At 41.4% G+C, this 21,126-nt stretch overlaps 1 protein-coding gene across 1 annotated transcript; it reads right to left on the bottom strand.

Annotated features, from left to right (window-relative positions):
- Positions 1-2,693: 2,693 nt before the first annotated feature.
- Positions 2,694-15,146, bottom strand: LOC143182081 (MAP kinase-interacting serine/threonine-protein kinase 1). Its single transcript, XM_076382824.1, has 5 exons — positions 15,013-15,146; positions 10,608-10,763; positions 6,703-7,059; positions 5,856-6,429; positions 2,694-5,781 (listed from the first exon to the last, which is right to left on the bottom strand). Exons 1-5 carry the CDS (start codon positions 15,068-15,070, stop codon positions 5,319-5,321), a joined length of 1,608 nt encoding a protein of 535 aa, XP_076238939.1. The 5' UTR covers positions 15,071-15,146; the 3' UTR covers positions 2,694-5,318.
- Between the last annotated feature and the right edge of the window lie 5,980 nt (positions 15,147-21,126).

The following is a 21,126-nucleotide window of genomic DNA, read 5'->3' as shown; positions in this document are numbered from 1 at the left end:
CTCACACGTGCTTCGTCGCAACATCTGTTTTTTTTTTTCGTCTCGTTGATTCTTTGTACTCGCGAACGAATCGTTATCGTTTCCCTTCGATTCGAGGACGGAAACGCAAAAAAGATACATGTGTCTATTTGAAAGGGAATTTAGGAGCGACGATGCGCGCGCGCGCGCGCTTACGCGTTCTACCGCCTCACAGAGACCACCGTTGCGTTTTGTAACTCCTCCCTTTCTTATCTGACAATATGAAAAAGTAGTCGATGGGTGCGTATCGACCGCCGATTTTAGACACAAAATCTCTATTTTCTCACACACCTTTCTTTCATGATCGTTGCGGAATTTTGTCTCCTCAAAGCGATATTTCGCGTTTCTCCCATCTACCTTGAGCCGATACTAACTGACAAGCTGTGTCTACACTATCTACCAAAACAATGCTACATGAGAAATTTGTGTTCAACATTTAACGTTTTGAAGACTGAAAAAATTGAAGTATTTATAACCTTGAATCTTAATTGGTTTAACTGTGTCTGATCTTTACAGATACCTGGACACAGTATTTCCTCGTTATAGCCTCGTTATTACATTCCATAAAACTTAAACTTATTTAGAGTGAAAGAGTTCTATTTGCACCCACGATTTTCGATAAGACCGAAGTCTGATGACCCTCAGTTGACCTTGATAAGGCGTCTCATGCTATGAACTCGCCAGTAAAAAGTGAGTCTATATCGTAGAAATGTATATCTGTGTTCCATAAAACTTCTCTTTCGTTTTCAAGCAAGTTTCACACGTTACAGTATACTGTTATTTAATGTTACGTTAGATAGTGTAGACGCAGCTTCACACGAAACCAAATGTGAAAATAAATTATGTGTCTGCAATGGCGCATACATTGTAGGCACAGATGAGACGTGATAGGTAGATGGCTGAGAGGAAGTTTTGTCGATATAACGCAGCGGTACATCTTAGCACGAAATCTTATAAACCTATACAAAGGTGTTTATTTTTTTTTTGTTTTCTTTTTAAACGTACGGTTTCTCACATTCGAGCACGCATGGCGCGTACTCGCGCACCCCACACACACTCGTCTCACACATTCTCTCATTCGTTCTTCTCAAACGAGAAGAGTACACGCACGTTACACGCTCGTCATACACACACACGCGCGCGTATTACTACAGAGTCGTAGATCTATATTATGGCCGTGAATTTTCCTTCTCCGCGTTTATCCCTCTTCTCACAATGCTCGCCCTTCTACGAACTTCCTCTTCTCACACATTCTCCTCGGAAAGCACTTATCTACGCTCGAGTCATTAACATATCGACGATTCGTTCGTCGCACCACGGACGAGATATAAGATGGATCTATCATTCGGTGGAGATTGTGCCGCTTTTTTTTTTTTTTTTTTGGAGCCTCACAAAGCTTCTTGCTCTACCAATGTTAACGTGGAATGGGATTACAAATATCAGCGCTGGGAGTTACAACTAAATATGGCGACAGAAACTGAAGAATCTGAGTACAATAAGGAACCTCGATTAATAGAGTTATCATTATAATCAATACTGAAACGCTTCCTTAAAACTACTGAGGCTAACGCATGTCTACCTTTATCGTATCAAGATTACAGACTTCTGAAAAAGATGAATATTCATTCCTTCTAACATCATCGAAGAAACCAAACTGAAGTTTCTGAGGAATAAAATGTGTACTAGGAATAATCAAAGGTCAATCTGACCCTTCTGATATTCCTAGTATTAGCGACCAGTTCTTTCTTCAATTTTCTGTAAACTATTGTCCAATCAAGGTCCCACACTATACTCTCCTTAATACAGTAAACTAATAAATCAAAAATCTTATATATTCAAAGTTACGTATGACTTAATTAATCGAGGTATAATTCTACTATACTCCCAAGCTGTTGTTATTCTGCTTGTTTTCAACTTTCGCTTTTTTATCCGCTAAACTCGAGGATCCTCTGCCTCGCGTAGCAGGGATCCATCCCCCACCGAACGCTACATCGATCCTAATTCTCCTCCATGGTCACACGATGCACCCTCGATGGATATTGATCACGTTTCAACGAGATATGTCTCTCGTCCCGAAACGGCGCAGACTCGTTCGGGCTTAGTCGCGAGAATGCAAAAGGCACGGAGCTCTCTGTGCAATATCTCACGCGCAGAGTGTATCGATGGAGAGTGCATACGAAGTTTCCTTACGAAACTATCCGCATATATCGATGTTGGTTACGCCACACGCCACACGCTGGGGCGTAACGAGTAACAGCTAAAAACGCGTTATTTGAAAATCCAAGGGATGAGAAACTGAACAGAATGGAAATGAGAAACGTTAGAAAAATGTGTGGCAATAATTGAAAACGTCGTCGAGAGGCACGACGAAGCTTGGGGATATTCTGAAGCGTGGTCGTCGTTGTCCGTCGTCACCGTTCATCGTCGCTGTCGTCATCGTGCTCTTTGGTCTTAAGGCTCGTTCAGATTAATCGAGTTACTTCAATTCCATTTGTATTCAAGAATCTTGAGGTCAAGTCTGTGTTCAGGCAAGTCAAGCTACTTGAAAGGCTCGTTCAGATTAGTGCCAAATTATTTAGCCACTTAGTAGCTTCATATCAAACTTGGGTCCACGCAAGTTACTTCAATTCCAGTGAGGTGTATTTCGAGGTAAGGGCAAGTTGAAGGGACCTCGATACCGCTTGAAGCTTGAAAATGTATTTCAAGTCAAGTAAAATAATACACTCACATTGGCCAAGTTGCCTCGAATCGTTTGCAATTCTCAGACTCAAGCCACTTGAATTCAAGTAACTTGTCTAATCTGAAAGAGCCTAGAGACAGAAGCTTGAAAAGGTGTTTCAAGTCAAGTGAATAACAGGTCCACATTGGTCAAGCAGTCCAAAACTGAATTCAAGTACCTTGACTAATCTGAACGAGCCTTTACGCAAAAAGAGACCAATTATCGCGATACTCGCGTTCCAAACGCTCCACGCGTGTACATAGCTTTTCAACCCATTTTTTTCGTCTCTACGTCGTAAGCATGTGTCGATTTTCTCGTTTGCAACGTTGTTATTCGAAATACTCCATATGTAAACTGTTTCTTCTCCCTTCGCCCACGTTCTTTTTCTCTTTTCTCGTTTTTTGGTAATTTGTTTCCTCGATAACAGCCAGTTTCATACGCGATCAATTACCCCGTCTCGCGTATCCGCATCGGTCAAATGAAAACGGAAAAAATTGTAACTCTGACGAAATACTTGGGGGAACGATCAAAGGTCTTCGCGGAAACTTGTATCACTATTTATGTACTGTTCCCCTCTCACGAGATGTCTCGTGGAACGCATTAGGGACAACGCTTTCGACGAGACTTCTCCTGGGACACGACCTATAGATACATATAATCTGTTATTAGGTATGCAGCGCGTTATAGAAATCGTTAAACGAAGTTTCTCTTTCAGGGTTACGTTGTTAGGAAGGAAGAACGAGTAGACGAGTAACTTTTAACCCTGAACGGACTCTGTCCGCCATATAGACGTGTTATAAGCTCTTTCTTCTTAACTGTCGCCAAACGCGATAGTGTGCAATTCGTAACGAATTAACGCAGCCCATGTGTAACTGCCCTGAGTAAAAAATCTCCCCCCGCCGCACCGCACAGTAGCAGAGCACAAACAAAATATAAAAGTTGAAGCTTCGATTAGAAAAAAGAAGAAAAATGGAGAAACAAAAGCAATCCTACTTTAAGTTTTCTTCGCGGTTTTTCCATTGAACTTGAATTCGTGAAGAGTATGAATTCAATGTTTCATCTTAAAAGATACTTGAATGATGAAGCATTGGATAGTATCGAATCAGATTCAATGAAGTTAATAAAATTATTTTCTAGTATCGTTGAAATTTCTGGTATACATGGAGAGTCTTGTCACGCGAACAGAAAGAGAATCACTGATAGAGTAACAGTGAAGCGACTGTGGGTGGGCAGACGATAAAAAACGTTTCATCGATAAAACTCTACAAAAATACGTAACAGTAATTAATGGATAAATCCGTGTAATCTAGGTACGCCTTGAAATTTTTCACGCTAACGCGTTTCTTTTTGCTTTCGATCCATATATCACGATCTCTTCTCTGTATTCCTCTCTCACTCTCTCTCCCCCTCTTTCATTTTTTTTCTTTTTTTTCTCACTTAATCACTTACGACGCAGGTACAATTTTTTCTGTAATCGTTTTTTTTTGTTTTTTTTTCTCCTTTTTTCTTTGTAAACTAACTTTTTATCTTTCTTACGCGCTAACTCTCTACAAAGATACTTAAGAGACATTTACAAAAAAAAAAAGATAAATGGCCGTAATTGTCGCCCCTTTTCTTCTCGACACAAACGCGCCTCGTTTTCCTTTCTTGGATTCTATCCTTAGTCGCGACGTTTTCAAACTTACACCCTACTACGTCCTTAGAAACCTACTGAGCAAAACTAGTCGTGTAACATGCACCAAAACGCGCTTAACTCGTCAGCGCTACTTCCTATTTTCTGGTTCAAGAACGCGCTCCGTTGACTACACATCTCGATAAACGATCCAGGTGAAAGAAGAGAAACCTGTCGACGCGTTTGCCCATTCGTAGGCTCCGCCAGATGCAATAAAACCAAAAAATGATATTCAGTACATTAATAATTATTTTTCTCCAAGATCATAAATGAAAAAATTTCACCAATTGTTTCTCTTCTTTTCGTATCCATCCGTACATATCCGTCTCAGCAAATCGATGTGAACGAGCATATACATACTTCCTACGCACTATGATAGCGATAGTACAGAAAGATTATCTACCGTAAGTCGCGTTTTATGTTTACGGTATTCTACACGGTTCCCAAATCTGCACAACGAAGTTCTCAGAAACCTGTCGTCCAACGGTAACGACGATAGTAAACGACGAATAACGACGAACCGAACAAATGTTCTAATTTAGCAAAGGAAAAAAGCATCGTCCAAGAGCCATTTGAAAAACAGGAACGAGCTTCAAAGAGAAAATGCAACCGAAACAATTTGCCTCGGTAACTGTTTAGCATATACCATTATCGTCATTGTCGCAGCGAGTCTATTTAAATCTGCTCGTTAATCGTATCTTAACACGAACCTCTACGTATCAGCCAATTGTAGGCTCGCCTATATTATAGCAATTATCTTTATCTTTTTTTTTTTTTTCAAACCGTCGATAGATAACGTTGCTGTACTCACGTTGTTCGTATCCCTATATGCAGACGTATAAATACGAATGATACGCTAGCCCAAGAAAGGAGATTCGACGCGAGGAAAGATACACGAGGAGGCAGATTTCAGCCACTCGGGGACGCGATCACCGCTTTGTTAGACTGACGCTCGAGCAGATCCGAGCGCGCCTTCAAGCGACGCTGCATCAAGCGACTCTCGCTGGGCGGTGACAAGCCAAACAGCGACGACGAATATTTACCAATCAGCGGATTCTTCCCGATGGTCTTCGGATCGGACGATTCGTTGCTCGAGCGAATCGAGCAAGACTTCGGGCACGAGTTCGAAGTCGTATCGAACTCGCTGGAGGAATGAGTCGCGCAAAGCTTACTATGCTCCGACAGCTCGCTGCTCGAGTCGGACATGTGCCCGTATGGATGGTTGTCTTCGTCAGTGGACGAGGTCGATAATCTCCGCTCCCTGTTCTCCGCCAGCTCGTCCAGATTCACGGAGAAGTGTTGAAGTACTACGCGATTCACAGCCATTGCCGATTCGGCGAACGCCGATAGTTCCCTCGCGGAATTGTTCTTCCTGTAAAAGGAAGAGACAGGTTAATTTCGTGGATCGCGGCGAAGGAACTAGTCAGCAATAACTCGGCAACGAACCTGATGATATGAGGGGTAGTGAGAGACTTGTCGGTGTTCTCGACTGAACTCGGACCTGGGTTGATCCAGGGATGTTTCAGGACCAACTCGGCGCTCAGTCTCTGATGAGCGTCTTTGACCAGCAAGCGTCTGATCAGATCTTTCGCGTCCTCTGAGATGCACCTCCACTCGCTGTCTGGAAACTCGTACCTGCCCTCTTGAATACTGTAGAACAGAAGCTCTTGGCAAGACTGACAGTTTTCCCCGCTCTCCCAGCCGCAGTCGGTGCCGCAGTTCCCGTAGAAAGGTGGATAGCCGCAGAGGAGAATGTATATGATCACACCGAGACTCCACAAATCGCAACGTTTGTCGTAGTAGTTCGCTTCGTCGTGGATGAAAGCCTCCACGACCTCGGGAGCCATGAAATCGGCGCTGCCCACAGGTGTTCGTAGCTGCGGCGTTGTTACGGGACCAGACATGAAGGAGTTGAACCTGATGCCCGAGCCGAGATCAAAGTCGCACACTTTGATTGGTATCAACTTGTCCGGATACACGCATAAGATGTTCTCAGGTTTCAGGTCCCTGTGAGCGATTCCTAGTAACAAGGAATAATTCATTGCTGGTGATAACCTCAGTTTTGATCTTCCAAAAAATGAGGGAACTCAAATTACAATACACAGAGCGTCTGTTTTAACTAAATACGAAATATCTTTTAAAAAGAAGTAATGTTTTTACAAAACTTGTCGGTTATGGAGAGAACAATTACTACGATTTTTTAAGATTTCTTAACTTGAACTCTATCGATTTGAAAGGAAAATTGCAAGAGTCGAAAACTGTTTATTTTCTCCTTCTAGAGCTACTCTAGTACCTTTCTTGTGAAGGAAATTCACTGCGTCAGCAATCTCCTTGACTATCTGACTCGCTTCCCGTTCGCTGAAGTGAATCCTCTCTTGAATTCGGCTCAGTAGTTGGCCACCGTTAACTTTCTCGAATACGAGATAAAATTTCTCTTCGTCCTCGAAGAATTCGATCAACTGAATGATATTCGGATGTCCCTGGCAATGATGGAACATTTGGATTTCTTTGAATACTCGACCGCGCGTGTGGCCCGGAATCTTGTCGATTATCTTCACGGCGTACTCCAGGTCTGTGTAAAGCGACCTGCATGTCTGAACCGAGGCGTAAGCACCCTCTCCGAGAATCTCGCCGGTCAATTTGTACAGTTCTGAAAAGAAAGTACACGACCACCGTTATTTTGGAACCCTTTCTTTCATCAAAAGTAACTACGTTTTCATGCTATAAAACAGTTACTTTGTCTTCATTTCTTATTATATAAACTTCAGAAAGAAGAAAGAGAAGTTCTGCAATACGAACTTTTGCCTCAACCTAATATATACGTTCACATTTAAAATAATCGAATTCCGCGCCAAAGATATATTTTTCTTGTTAATATGTATCGTGGTCGATAGTGATATCACCGACTCTTTATCGAAAAAAGAATACTGTCGTTTCTGTCATAAGATGAATTTCTACTACAGAAGATAAAAATACCCTTTCGAAGCGTTCTACGCGCGTCACGGTCAATGTTAAGGTCAAAGGGATCGCGCGTCAAGAGCATTCTCAAACTACTGCGCACATAAACATAGACCATCTCTCTCCCTCTCATTCTTTTCCCTCTCGCTCTTACCCTAACCTCTCCCAGGCCTTCAAACTTCTCGCTTCCTCTTGCTACACTCCCACCACCTCTCTCAACCACGCTGATTTCCGTTCCATTCCACTCCGTTCCGTTCCGTTTTTCATTTTCGTTCCACGCTACTCCTGTCGACTCCGTTTGTCATCCGTTCCCCTCGTTCAACGTCGCAACGTTTCACCTTCCCTTCTGCTCCCTAACCAACGTTTCCTCCCCTTTTTAACCTCTCTCCCCTCTCGCAAAGATACGATTTCTGCTTGGCAACACCGCCGAATACCTAGCAACCAGAAACAGATAATACGCGCTTCTACGCGTTTCCTATGTCCTCCACGTCCGCGAATGTATAATCGGCCAAAAAATATCTCACTGCGACGCAAATGCATTGGCGGTAACATAACCTATGACTGCACTTTGCGTTCTTTGGAAACCTGTGCTTCGTGGGAACTTCGCGTTACAGCGTGAAGCTGCCTCCACCAGCGAACAGTTCATCAACAATGTTTGCAGAATTCGTGAAGTTTTTATGACAGTCCCTGGTTTTCTTTACACACTGGGACTATATATCGTATAAAAATTGATTTACAAGTTAGCAAGTTGCAACTTGTAAATCAATTTTTATATGATTTTTTTATGCGGTAAAAAGTTCACTATGTAAAAGGAGAATAAGATCGACTTTTTTCGCGAACACTAAGAACAGTATGCAAACAAGTACGCGATTAGTCGATTTCTAGGAAATTTCATTTTCATATTGTTCACAAATGCTGGTGAAGACGAACTATAAGATATTTTCCGGCTCAGTGAGTGGCTGAGTGCTGAAATAAGCTTGCGTCGTTTTTATTAGGAGATTAGAATGCGACCCAACACGGGTGTTAAATTTCGTCGATTGTGTCGAGAGACCCACGCGATGGTCGAAACTGGAATCCTTCGTCCTTTAGGTCATCCGCTAGTAGTAATTACATAACCTCTTAGTTGAAGTTAGAATACGAATTTGATCTAATCTACCTGAGAACTAACCTGACCCAAGATCTCTTTTGTTAGCCTTCGAGAGAACAGGAAAATAAATGCAACTATCCATTTCTTACGTAATTTATACATCATTAAATCTCCTTTACTCGTAACATAACTTAAATAAATCCCTATATCATTCTAATAAAAAGCAGTAAAAGGCTGCATAAAACTTAATTTTGAAGAAAATAGACTTTGATTAATCGGATGCTCAGATTCACTGATGTTTGTGGAAAATAAAAACAACGAATAGTAAAAAATCAGAGGATAAACAAATTTGAGATATAAAAGTGGCCCAGAATTATAATTTGTATGTAAAAAAAATTGTCTCGAAGTCTAATTTTTCGCCATATCTTCGACTTAATTTTTCACATGAATAATCTCTTCACTACTACTTTAGGAACGCCTTGTATATTAATATACATGTATCGACAAGTGAACCCGTGCCCCAGATTTAAGTCATACGGGTGCTCTTGTGCCTAGTTTAACCCCCGTGGCCACGTACACACGTACACGTAAGTACAGCGTGGAAGCTTCTCGAACACGAAACATGCTTGGCGTTACGAATCGATCGTTACAGTGACGTAATCGTCTAAGGCAACAAACTCGGTCAGTGTTTTTCGGGAAACCTCAAATGCTACATAACACTATATATAACTAACAAGAAATTAGCAAGATCTGCTATACCGACTGATTTAGAGAAACAATTTCCGAGATATCATTTTTGCCTACTTTTCCCTAGCGATACACAGTTATTATTAGCCAGGCCATCAACGAACGATTCTAATTTCAATTAAGGCTCCCGATAGAATTAACAGTTATCTCTGCGACCTCACCCTCGTAGCAAAATGTTTCGTCAGATATTTATCCGTCTCAAATAAGACAGAAGGTAGGTCGTGTCGTGCAAAAGTGATCGGCCGCTACACTGGAGGCAAAAGTTGAGCTTGCGTGCGCGTGCGCGATCGATTCGCCGCCCATCATCTCCGCGTTTCTCGAACGTTCTGAACTTGTGCAAACTCGGATGCCTGAGCGAAATGCAAGTCACCGGAGCACCAATCACGCGACGGTTCGCCGCTGATCGCGTGAATCTCCGTCAGCGAGCAGAAAATCTAATTCTTCATATTAGCGTTTGACACTCGGCAGAATCATTCGACGCTTAAATCCCCCAGGGACGAATTTATTCAAGCTGAGGAAAGAAATGATCCAATTTTTTTCTTGGATTCGAGTCAGTTCTCTCATTCTGATGCCAAGGAATTCCCTGGCTCACTTCATATTACGCAGTTTTATTATAGAGACGGTTTGAAGTAAATTCGGAGCATTAGAAAATATGATGTAACAGATTATTTAAAATTTGAATATTTGAAGATTCCAAGCTTTGGAATTTAATTAACTGAATGATTTGAATATTCGAAAGCTTGGAGAAACTAGCAGGGGTGGAAATCGATTCGAATACTAGGGCTGGGATATTAATTATTGTAACTTAGTAACAAGAAATCGTACACGAACTAGTCAGGAGTCACTTTAAAAAGCGAACCTTCTACTTTCATGTCCCTAAAAGTTGAATTTTCTTGAAAATGTTTCTACACTATGTAGCAGATGGAAAAGTAAAACCAGTTCTTCTCCCCAGAAAAAAAACCTATGCAACTTCAAACCACTCCAGTTCCCTTATCTATTTTTTTTCACGATCGAAAATACTATATATTTAAAGACCACTCTAACCAAAGCTGTAGTAACTCGAGAATTGGTAATGTTTTGACTTAGTGCTCTAATACTTTCCTGGACCACTGGTACTATCTGTGTCCCATGACAAGTCCCTTAGAAAACATTGTCTGTAATATACTTTTCAAGAGACTTCTCGTGGAACACGAATAGTAACATCTACCTAAGTGTCCCAGGTAAATTGACTGAACTTTTCCTACCAAAACGCCACGTTTCACACTGAATTACTTCCGTGTCGATCATTACACATCCCCTCCGCGTGTTCGGTCGATTCATTAATCGTTGATCGATATTTATAGCGACAGGCGCGTCTCCTCCAGCTCACATAGGTGTCGCGAATATTTCCATGGATCGAATTTTACCTTGGAAGCAAGAAGACACCAAGGACGACCCGGAACGCTTCTTCTTGCGCCTCTTGAGCCTGGCTTCCTCCTGCCGAGCCTGCACCGCGCGTATTGATTCTGGCGTTGTGTTTACCCTGTCTCTGCAGGTCGGATCCAATAGGAGAATATCCCCTCCTGCGGAAAAAAAGTCAAAAATTGAGATTAAGATGCCTGGGAGATCTTGTATACACAATTAGGACAAGAATCAAAAGATATAACTACTACTCGGTATAGTATCGCCGCTTAATACACTTACAACTAATACAAGATAAAATTTAAAAACAGCTCTGTGCTAATATCTCGCTCATTAGGCCACTAGAATATTTCTTTTTAACAAATACAACATTTTGCAATTTCGGTATTCTCGCTACTTTCCACGAGAACGCTTTAATTAGTGATGTGATAAAGACTTGTTATTGCTGGTATTATTATTAATGACTTGATTTGCTTTGCAGACAACGGAGTGAAAGAGATCTCTCAAGAAAACCAGAGATACTGAAGATAGCGCTGAGCTTTCAGCGAGTAAACACCGTACAGGGATTTCGCAAATCCGCGACGAGCCTTAATTGATAATAACGAGTATGTATAATTACATTAATTACGCAACTGGTTGTGTTTATCCTCAGATGGTATTTTTCAAGAATCAATCGGCAGACACACGCACGAGACACTCCCGTCTTTTATCATTGTTACTCACGATATGTTATTTATTCTCGACAGCGTTTATCTGCCTCGCCCGAGCGCCAAGGCAAGGGTATTAGTCATCCTGCGTTTTGCACTTAATAATATTTCTCTTATCGGTCGCCGTGGACGATATATTTACACGTTCGACTTGGTTTCTATAACAGTCGATGGCTATCGAAATAAACATCGAGGAAACGAGAGGCATCTTTCGGCCATTTTTAAATCTCTTTCGACGCTGTTTTGCTGGGGAACCGGGCCCTCTTTCAAGATCAATGGTGCTTAACGCATTAAGAGCCTCCAATCATTGCAAGATCATCGAAGTTAAGCTTCTTTGGGCACGGTCAGTGCTGGGATGGATCATAATCCATAAATATAGATACAGAAAGGGAGGAACAAAATAGGTTTCAAAGACCTACAGTAATTCGTTAAATAAACATGCTTGAGGCAAGGTGCTTTTTTAGAGACTCTGATGGAAAAAAATATGGAGATAAGTCTACTTCATCTCTTGGAGAGCTAGGCGATTCTATTCTATCTAGGAATTTTAATGTACAAGATATTAAAGGCAAAGAGATCTTTAACAATTTGAGAATGAAACATATTTGTATGTTTGTATATTTAACGCTCAGAATATTTAAGCAACTAATTATTTATCTACCTATAACTGTTCCTTTCTTATGTTTACAGGCTTCTGTGAATTCCAGAGAAATCTTTAATCGCTTAAAGAAGACCAGTTCTTCGCGAAAGAATGGTCGCTGGTACAGTGACAATTAAATGCATCTGGCATGCGTGATTTGCTCTCGTCTAGCGAATGTATTTTCGTGATTTGCATCGCTAGGCGAGGAGCAACACGGTGCACGACCGACACCACCGACAACTCAGAGTTCAATGACTGGCACAGAAAAGGAACGCCGCCATCTTACGCGAGATATGCACGAACGATAATGTCGTTGCATCCGCGGAACCATCCGCGATGCAAAAACCTAACGACGCTTGACGAGGTTACGAACGCATCTGCACGCCTTGTCTCCCTATCTTTCAAGTTTATTTCACCGAACAGGCGACCCGTGATTCAAAGAAAATTCAGAAACGTGCGTTTCGTGTGAGGAGACTGTATCCTCTGTTTATTTTTCTATCTTCATAACACTCAGCGGCAATATTAAGCAAAATCATCAACAAAGATATCATTTAATGATAGAGAGGCAGGTCTCGACACATACTCTGGACTGGCACGCTCTGTTTATTTTTCAACAATATTATGTTTATTTTGAATTAAATGACGCAGACACTGAGAAAAAGAATATAAACAAATCCTATATATATCTCCTTTAATTGCAGCAAACTTTAATGTACTCTTTACCATTATTTAGTATTTATAGGTAGCTTATTGGAATATACCTTGAAAACTAGAGAGTCAACATACATGATGCAGTAGGACCTCGATTAACCGGTTTAACACTAAGCTCAAACCTGAACCCACCCACCTGAATTTAATTTTATTATTTCATCTTAAAGGATGAGGATCCATTAAAGTGTACAAAAATAAAATACAGTGTAAAGACATGAAATCATACGTGAAGTAATATAAAAATTTCTAAAATAGTGAGCAATTCTTATTTGCAGTATCCTACAACTAAATCAATCGATATTCTACCCATTCTATCTAATAATATTAATCCTGAATAGAAAGGGCTGCGAATAATCGAAACCAGATAAATCGATACAACTATTGTGATCATAAATCATATTCCCAGTGCTTCAGTAACTTCTAGCATCGAGGTTTCCATCGTTACCAAAGCGTCAGGGGTTGTAACGGATGTAATACGCAAAACGCACCCGGGTCCCTTTGTCCTTTGAAACGAACCCTTCCCTTTAATCGAAGGGGAGCAACTGCCATGCGCTAGGACCCTTTCACTCTCTTCCTCTCCCTGTTCGCGTTCTTTGTTTGGGTTGTCCTTACCGACGCCCTTCGCGATATGCGTCCAACTCGAACGAACCGACTAACCCACTTCGACCCTCGAAAATAATTCAACGACGCGTGGCTCTACGTACGCCTCTATTCGCCTCGACTTACCACCGCGGCTCTGAAGCCTCCTGGAGCGCTTCAAAACGCTCTTTAGTCGATACATGTTCCTAAATTGGAAAATGCATGCCGCAACAATTATGATAGAACGAACCATTGTAACTCGAGGAATACTTAGAAGTCTACTAGTAAGTTTAAAAATATAAAAGGTGTTAAATATTGTGTTTCTGTGAGGTCAAATCAGGCAGAAAGCTAGCGCCACTTGGAGTTGGATTAAAGCAGATAATTCTGGTTCTGATTTGAGTGATGTGACAGATTATATATAGCTAATTTAAATGCAGGAACTTTAGAACAGATTATTCTTTGATTTTTGAAGCCAAAATCTAACAAAGGTATTGCATGAATTAAAATGATTCAATCACAAACGCGAGTTTAAACAGGTTAGGTCATGAATCAGTCATTGACTGTACCCTCATCCTCTATGCAATTACTAATAAAAGTTACATAATTCCAATCTATTATATGTAAACTACACAATAAAGGCATGTAATAATAATAAATATTCATACAGGTTATAATTGCATTCACTGATATCCGTGAACGAACGCCAGAAAGTTCGAATATAGCTGATGCAATAATATTCCGCTGAAAGGAAGGATGATGCAAAAATTTGTCTCCCTGCACGAACGACGTTCTCGATAGTTCGAGCGTTGCGATTTGCAAATCGATTTCAAAGCAAGAACGGTTGAATAGCGAAACTCGGAGCGAAGAACGTTGGCAGCGCGACTAGCTTCGAGAAAGTTCTTCCGTTAACCAACATCGATTGTCGCGTTCTCTATTCCATCGCGACAAATATTGAAAATTCCAAAAGGCAACCCAATCGAAATAATTTCCTACATTAAATTCAACATTTCTCTAAATCAAAATTACATCTTTTCATTTTTCCAAAAATGACCATTGTGTCGGTAATTATCATAACTCGTATAGTACATAACCAAGCAAACGAGTTTAGGAAATATTTTTGCCATAGACTACGCATAATTAGAGGTTAGATCAAGGGGATACCGGATTGTTTTGAGTCATCTGTGCCGGCGGCGAATCGTAAACATAAAAATGGCTGTGGGTGGTTTGGAAGAGATCGACTCGTCCTCTCGGTACTATTCGCTTCTTCCGTTTATTGACAGCTCAATTAAACGCGAATCGCAGAAATTATAGAAACTCGTGAAACAAGGGGGAATGTGAACGATATTTTAACGAAGCTCAGTCTGCTTTTGTCAGAAAATCTATAAATTCTATCTCGTAGACCTCAATTAAGTCGTGAACTCAATTTCATGAACGAAAAGAGATATTTGGTTTGTAGACAGAAATATATACCAAAAATTATAGCTGAATTTTCTTAGAAAAAGGCTAATACAATTTTGTACTGTTCAAAACCTAAGTACATGTACGATTTGTAATATAATTCTGTGTTTTCTTGTATTACACTGTTGTACACTCTTGTATATTACCCAATTATAGAGAAAAGCAGTTATTTTACTGCTATATCGGACTAAACCAAGGCACAAAATGTCTAAAATTACTCAAAAAAGCAGAAAACCTCAATTTCACATTTTTCTGTAGTTACTACCTTTCTCTATAATTGGGCAATATAGTTATAACAATAATGAAAGATTTTCTTACCAGTAGGAGTAGTCTCCTGCCACCCGTCCTCTCGTTCTTCCAGGATTTTCTCCACCATTTTTGCCCGCGACGTCGCTCGTAGTAACGTCCAAAAAAAAGAGTCGAAAAGGAAGTGGTGTCTTTTTCGATACGAAGCTTCTCTCGCTTCCTTCTCTCTTTCTCTGTTTCGTTCGCCAATGGAACGCTCGCTTACTTAATCCGATATCAATAATTGTAAAAAAGAGTCAGTCGTATATACAAAAACATCTATATCCACTAAGATACTGATATAATCTTCCTCCACAATTATCTCCAAGAAACTTCTCTCCACGCACGTCCTTCAAACGTGCGCAAAATCTCGATCTCTACCTGTACCGACGACGCCTCCCTCGGGATAGATCGATGTATATCAGTGTCGGTATCACAGATATAAATAAATATATAAAGGCTATATTCTACTCTTCCCCGCTACTCTCTCTCTCTCCGAATGACAAAGATGCTCCGTGTTCCGATGATGGTACTCAATTTGGATCTTCTTCGAATAAATACTTATCACAGATTTCAAACACTGCTCTCAGCCCTGTGCTCGCGTGTTTCTATCTTCCTTCCCCTCTGCTATTCCCTGTCTCTCCTCTCTAGAACCGTATGTACATTCCAGCCGATTGAAGATGTTCCCTTTCTCACCGCTCCCTTCGATCCGGATGACGTCCTCTCGATGGGTTCCCAACCGTCGCCCGTCTTCGCCCGCGAGAATCCGACTTGTTCCTCGGCTTCCCTCGACCGTCGACGAACCTTCGCCTCTACCTTCGCTCCCTCGACTTCCCTGCTGCTCTTCCGCTCCTACTCGCAGACTTCTCGTCGGAGTTCCTCCGTACGCGAAAATCCCGCGGTGGACGCTGCTCCGTTGACGCTATCGTACAGCCTCTCGTCGCACGTAGCGGTAACCGGGCTTGGAAGCGCATTAAAACTCGGCTAACACATCGGGTTCACTTCGCTCGCTCTCCTTCGCTGCTCGGCAGTTGGTTTCCGACTGAGCCTCGCAAGATGGCCGACTCGCTTACCAAGTGTCCCCCACTCCTCGTCGCCGCATCGACGAACCGCCTATCCCTGCCGCTCGCGTTCCCCCCACTCCTCTTACACCCGCCTGCCCAGTGGTTCCACGTAGATCGGACGACTTCGGCGACGCCCTCTGAGAGCGTCACGTAGAGCTCTTCTCGGCGACAGTGGTTCTCACGCGAGCCTGCCGACGGTCTCCACTGACTCACTCTGTATGATGCAAGCGCCTACGTGCCTTGGCGAATTGTATCATCGGGATCGATCCACCTTTTTTGCGTCAGAGGACGAAGTTCGGGGGATCGGGCGACCGAAATATGCGCGATGCACCGAGCGACTGATATCTAATGAGGGAATTTAATGTTGGAGTGTTGGTCTTTGATCTCTCTGTTATTTTTCTTCACTTCTTCTCGATGCTCGAAGCGATTGTAAAGGTCGTTTGGAGATTTGAGGTCGCGTGAGAGTCACTGGTCGTTCTCGCGAGCCTCGAACTGGCCGCTCGCCGGTAATAACGCCATGGTATATGCTCGTGGACTCTTCAGCGAGGTTTTTCACGAAAACTTCGGTGAGACGCGCTCGCTGGCTCGATCCTCGGTATAGTTTATGCGAGCACGTTTACGTCTGGCATCATTTATACTCGCGTTACCGAGGACAGAGCCAGATAAATATACGGGAAATGACGCCGGTAGATCGTGTGCGCTGTTGTTTTGGGACTGGGTGCGCGCGCATAATGGCCACCGGCCACGTAGTACACACATCGCGCGATCCGGTGAGGAGGTATCGAGCAGGCTTGGGTAAATTAGGTTTTGAAGTTTCAAATGAAAATATATGGACTTCAGAGTCGGAGACGGAATATATTAAGCTCTATTTCTTTTAATGAGACGGACGTGTTAATAATAACATGACATTCGAGAATTTTGTAAGAATGCAAAAAATATATACGAAATTGGAGCCAGATAAAATTAAGTTCAGGAGCCAAGCTGAACGACGACACTTTTTAGGAAAATTGCATTTTCATTGACAAAACACAAAACATAGTCGACTTTTTATGAATTACTTTTTTGTTTATTTCAGGCTGAATTTTAAAATACATTATACATATCGTACTATTACTTTGCTTCCTATTTTATGGACTGGATCGATTTAGTGTCTGAATGACTCATATATTAATATTAAGGCACTGAGATATCAACTCCATCGCAGACTCAGAGATTATTATCTCCGAATTACTTTTTATTCCCAAGAGCCACAGCATCCACTACACAATGTCAGTTTCAAACAATGAAATAATGAAGCCAAAAAAAATGATACATTAAATAATGATTCTCTTAACCCTTAATTAGTATGGTAGGATCACAGTATATAAATTTTATATTACCTCATTCTTAATACGTGTTGCGTAAAATGTCAATGAATTACTCAGCAATGAACTAAAGAATCAAATATTCTGTTTACCATTGTTAATCACGTTTAATGATAGAATAGCAGTATTTTTTCCAGTATTACATAATACTGACATCATATCAGTTAAGGGTTGAAATACTCTATTTAAATAATGCCCAATCCTGGCACGGAGAGGCATAAACGTGTGTGTGCGTCACGTGCGCGCGCGCTGCGAGATTATGCGGGACGCGACAGAACAAACAGCGCGAGTGAAGGCGGGAAAGAAGAAAAGAGAAGGAGAAAACGGAAGGGGGTGAGCGAGCATCGTTCGAGCTTCTGCGGTTGGAGCTCGTTCGCTCGCGCGCGCCTTGACACACACGTTGATACGAATTCTTACGAGCCGCGCAGACTCGTGGCGGCCATCGAGGTTTGTTTTCAATCGCACGACATCGCGTGAACTTGTTGCCCGTATAATCGCCACGCTATTGCGTTGCAAGTTTATCAACCGTATTATTATTACGTAAGATTATACGGTCGATTGTTTACCTACGAGCCTTACACTCCTATTTGTTCAATGATATAGATCTCTGAAAGGCGCTTGGTCGAAATCTAGCAGCTCCACGATTGGGCAGCGACCAAAAATGTAGACCAAACGTGTTATTGTTTTCTTTTGCTTTTCTGTCATCATCCGTGGTTTTAGTCTCGTAAGCTATAGGACGCCGCGGTAAAAGGGGGAGCGAATTTGCTGTTGATACTACCGTTCATTGTTGCATCATCGGTGCGATAATCGCGCTCAGCGTGACTGTAATGACGCCTCAGTCGACGTTGCGAGATCAACGCTCGACCACGCGAAGGAAAAAATATTTTTATTCCTCCAGCACTTCCGGACTAATCGATGCTTCACTGAGAATGTTATCGTTTTAATTCGACCAAGATTCGGTTAAGGTCGACTTGTATTGATCCACTGTGAACGATCTTAACTCTTCTATAGTCTAGTGAAATCTTAATAATAATTACTTGTTTTCTTCTAAGACCGATACAAGCTGGGATATAATTACTCTAAACACATGGTGGTAACAACAGTACTTTCTCTATCTAATGGATAGATAAGAGTAGTATCTAATGGACAGAGTATCCCAGTCTGTACCACTGTACACGTATGTACCATTAGACTTTAGATAGAAGAATTTAGAAAGAAACTGTAGGAAAATAAATTTAGCCATGGAGTAGCACACTAGGGTCTTTCATAACCCAGCAAAATCCTGATTCCTGTTACTGTACTTTGTACTGCAATATAATTCCAAATAAAAATGTTCTGTATATTTTTTTAACATCTGAATTTGATAACCTTAAGCTATATACTTGAAAGTATTCCAGCGAATTTTCTCAGAATTTTGTACATACTCAAAATGTGTAAAAATTATGCTAAGCTTGCTAGCTTCGATCGAAAGCCCCTTCGAAGGGCCTAGATTATTCTAGAAGTTTCTTAACGCAGCTGCCATGATTCGTTCGTTCATAGAGCAACAGTTTCACGGAAGTTCCAGCGAGTAGATCGGTGTTCGGTTCTTACCGTGAGAACTAGAGGTTTCTCGGTTAAACAGAGAATTTAAAGGACAGCGTTCGTTTGTACAAAATAACAGCGGGAACCGGTTTCTGCACGTGGCAGGAGTCAGCCGATCGTGCTCGTTCAACCAACACCCACCTACCGTACACCACCGATTCACGTAACTTTCTTACACTTTCGAGACATTCTTTCGCTTGTTCCCGCAGACTTAGATCGCGACGATGCTAAATGCTGCAAAAACATAACCTGGAAGAATCACAGTGGACATCATCATTCAAAAATACTCATTCCTATTGTCATGAAACTTCATTCTGAATCCAGTATCGTCAATCGAATATTCGGTTTTTTATTTAGACAAGACATAAAAAAGATCAAGATTTTTCAACATCAAACGTGACTAAAATCATCTAGATATGGTTGTACACATGTAACACATCCAAATTAGCAACACTGTTTGAATTATGAGTTAAGACTTAATCGATGTTGCTAATATGTACACATGACTCATATAAAATAAAGTAGTCAAATAAACGATGACTAAACTCGAAATACTTGAAACAGCTGAAACCTCATATTTCATCAGCATGGCGCCGTAAGTGTGAAACGCAGTTCTACGCTGACATGAATGTTAAGATCTAAATTAAGTAGATTGTGTAAAGGAGGTAGAAGGGGAGCGAAGACAATCGCGATGTGGCGTTTCTGTAGTTATTGGTGAAGCGAGGCCGACGATGCAGGTGCCAACAAGAGAACCATCATGTACAGTTTCGGCTGTTGGTTATCGGAAGGGCGTTGGAGAAGATGGAAGGAAGAGGTGGAGGGAAAGCAGGGGAAGGTTTACTGCGCAAAATAGCGCGTGAGGCCTTCTACTCGAGCGGTGTAAGAGGAAGAGGCGCTTTCGAGCTGCTTATCTATATACAAGAGTTCCATTTCTACTCAGACTTAGCTAGAACGTAATTTGCATGGCAAATAATGGTTACAAATGAGCTTATTTAGTCACTTAACCACGGAGTAGTACATGAAAATGAAAATAATACCAGAAAACATGAGTTTTCTAATTGTAAGGAACCTGTGTAAGTGATTTAGGAGCATTTTACGATTATTGAAGAAGTATTTTAAAAAATTCAAATCAGAAGAGTGGTCTAATTATGCATTCATGGGGAAAAGAAAAAATGAGAATCCTCGCTTATGGAGCTCGTCGCTGAGGGATTAGAATTATCAGAAATAGAAACAATTACTACAGGGTAGACTCGATACAGGCTCATGCTTTCCTATGGCTAAAGCATAAGTGGATCTCATAAACGAGTTTCTCACCTTCTCAGTTCTCAATTGATTCCCATTCGTGAACTTGTATCGCGAGAGTACTGTATCAGGAAAACATTAACTCGTAGAAGTACACGTGCACGCAGGTCGAGCCCGCGTGCAGCAAGTATTTTGGGAAGAAGAATAATTCCATGATTACGAGGCAAAGTCCGCAAGTCACATATTTTTATTTTCGAGATACTGATGTAAAAACTTTAAGTCATAATTATGTATTATGCACTTGTATTTAATTAACTCTCGTTTCTTAATCTTTTTAAATGTGACTCACGTTGTTTTGCCATATAATCACAGATTCACTGACAACAGTGTGTCTGCCTTCTGCGGTTAATCGACCTTTGTTCGCTTTCTCTTTCACGTACGATGCACGCACGGGGTGAAAATGCATAACGAAATCGTACACTGACGATGTTCGTAACAATCGAATAGCCGATGGGCGGGAAAATAACGCCTCACAAAAGTTCGTCTAGCTAATTGGGTCACTCTTTGTACGCGAAACTGACAAAAAGCACGAATTCATTAATTTTAACGAGCTATTGTCGTTCTTCGCTTGTTGATGACTCATATACAATCCGGTTTATCGTTTTACTCGATCTCTGGTCGTTCCGTAAACTTACGAGATCGCTTAGGAAATTTTTATTGCGACCTCGCTTATCAGAGGCGTCTGAAGATCAAAGCGATCTAGCGCCTATGATAACGATATACCGAGGTGACCTCTTATGGTTACGATTTTTACTCTGAATCTAGTTCAATTTTCAAATTTGATAATCTAGAAATTTTTAAGCTTCCAAAGTTTCAAAATTTCTTTTAATCTCTGT

This window comes from Calliopsis andreniformis, chromosome 1 (genome assembly GCF_051401765.1).
Source record: "Calliopsis andreniformis isolate RMS-2024a chromosome 1, iyCalAndr_principal, whole genome shotgun sequence".
Classification (NCBI taxonomy): Eukaryota; Metazoa; Arthropoda; class Insecta; order Hymenoptera; family Andrenidae; genus Calliopsis; species Calliopsis andreniformis.
Note: the sequence above shows the minus strand (reverse complement) of the source record. Positions and strands in the feature narration are given on the sequence as shown.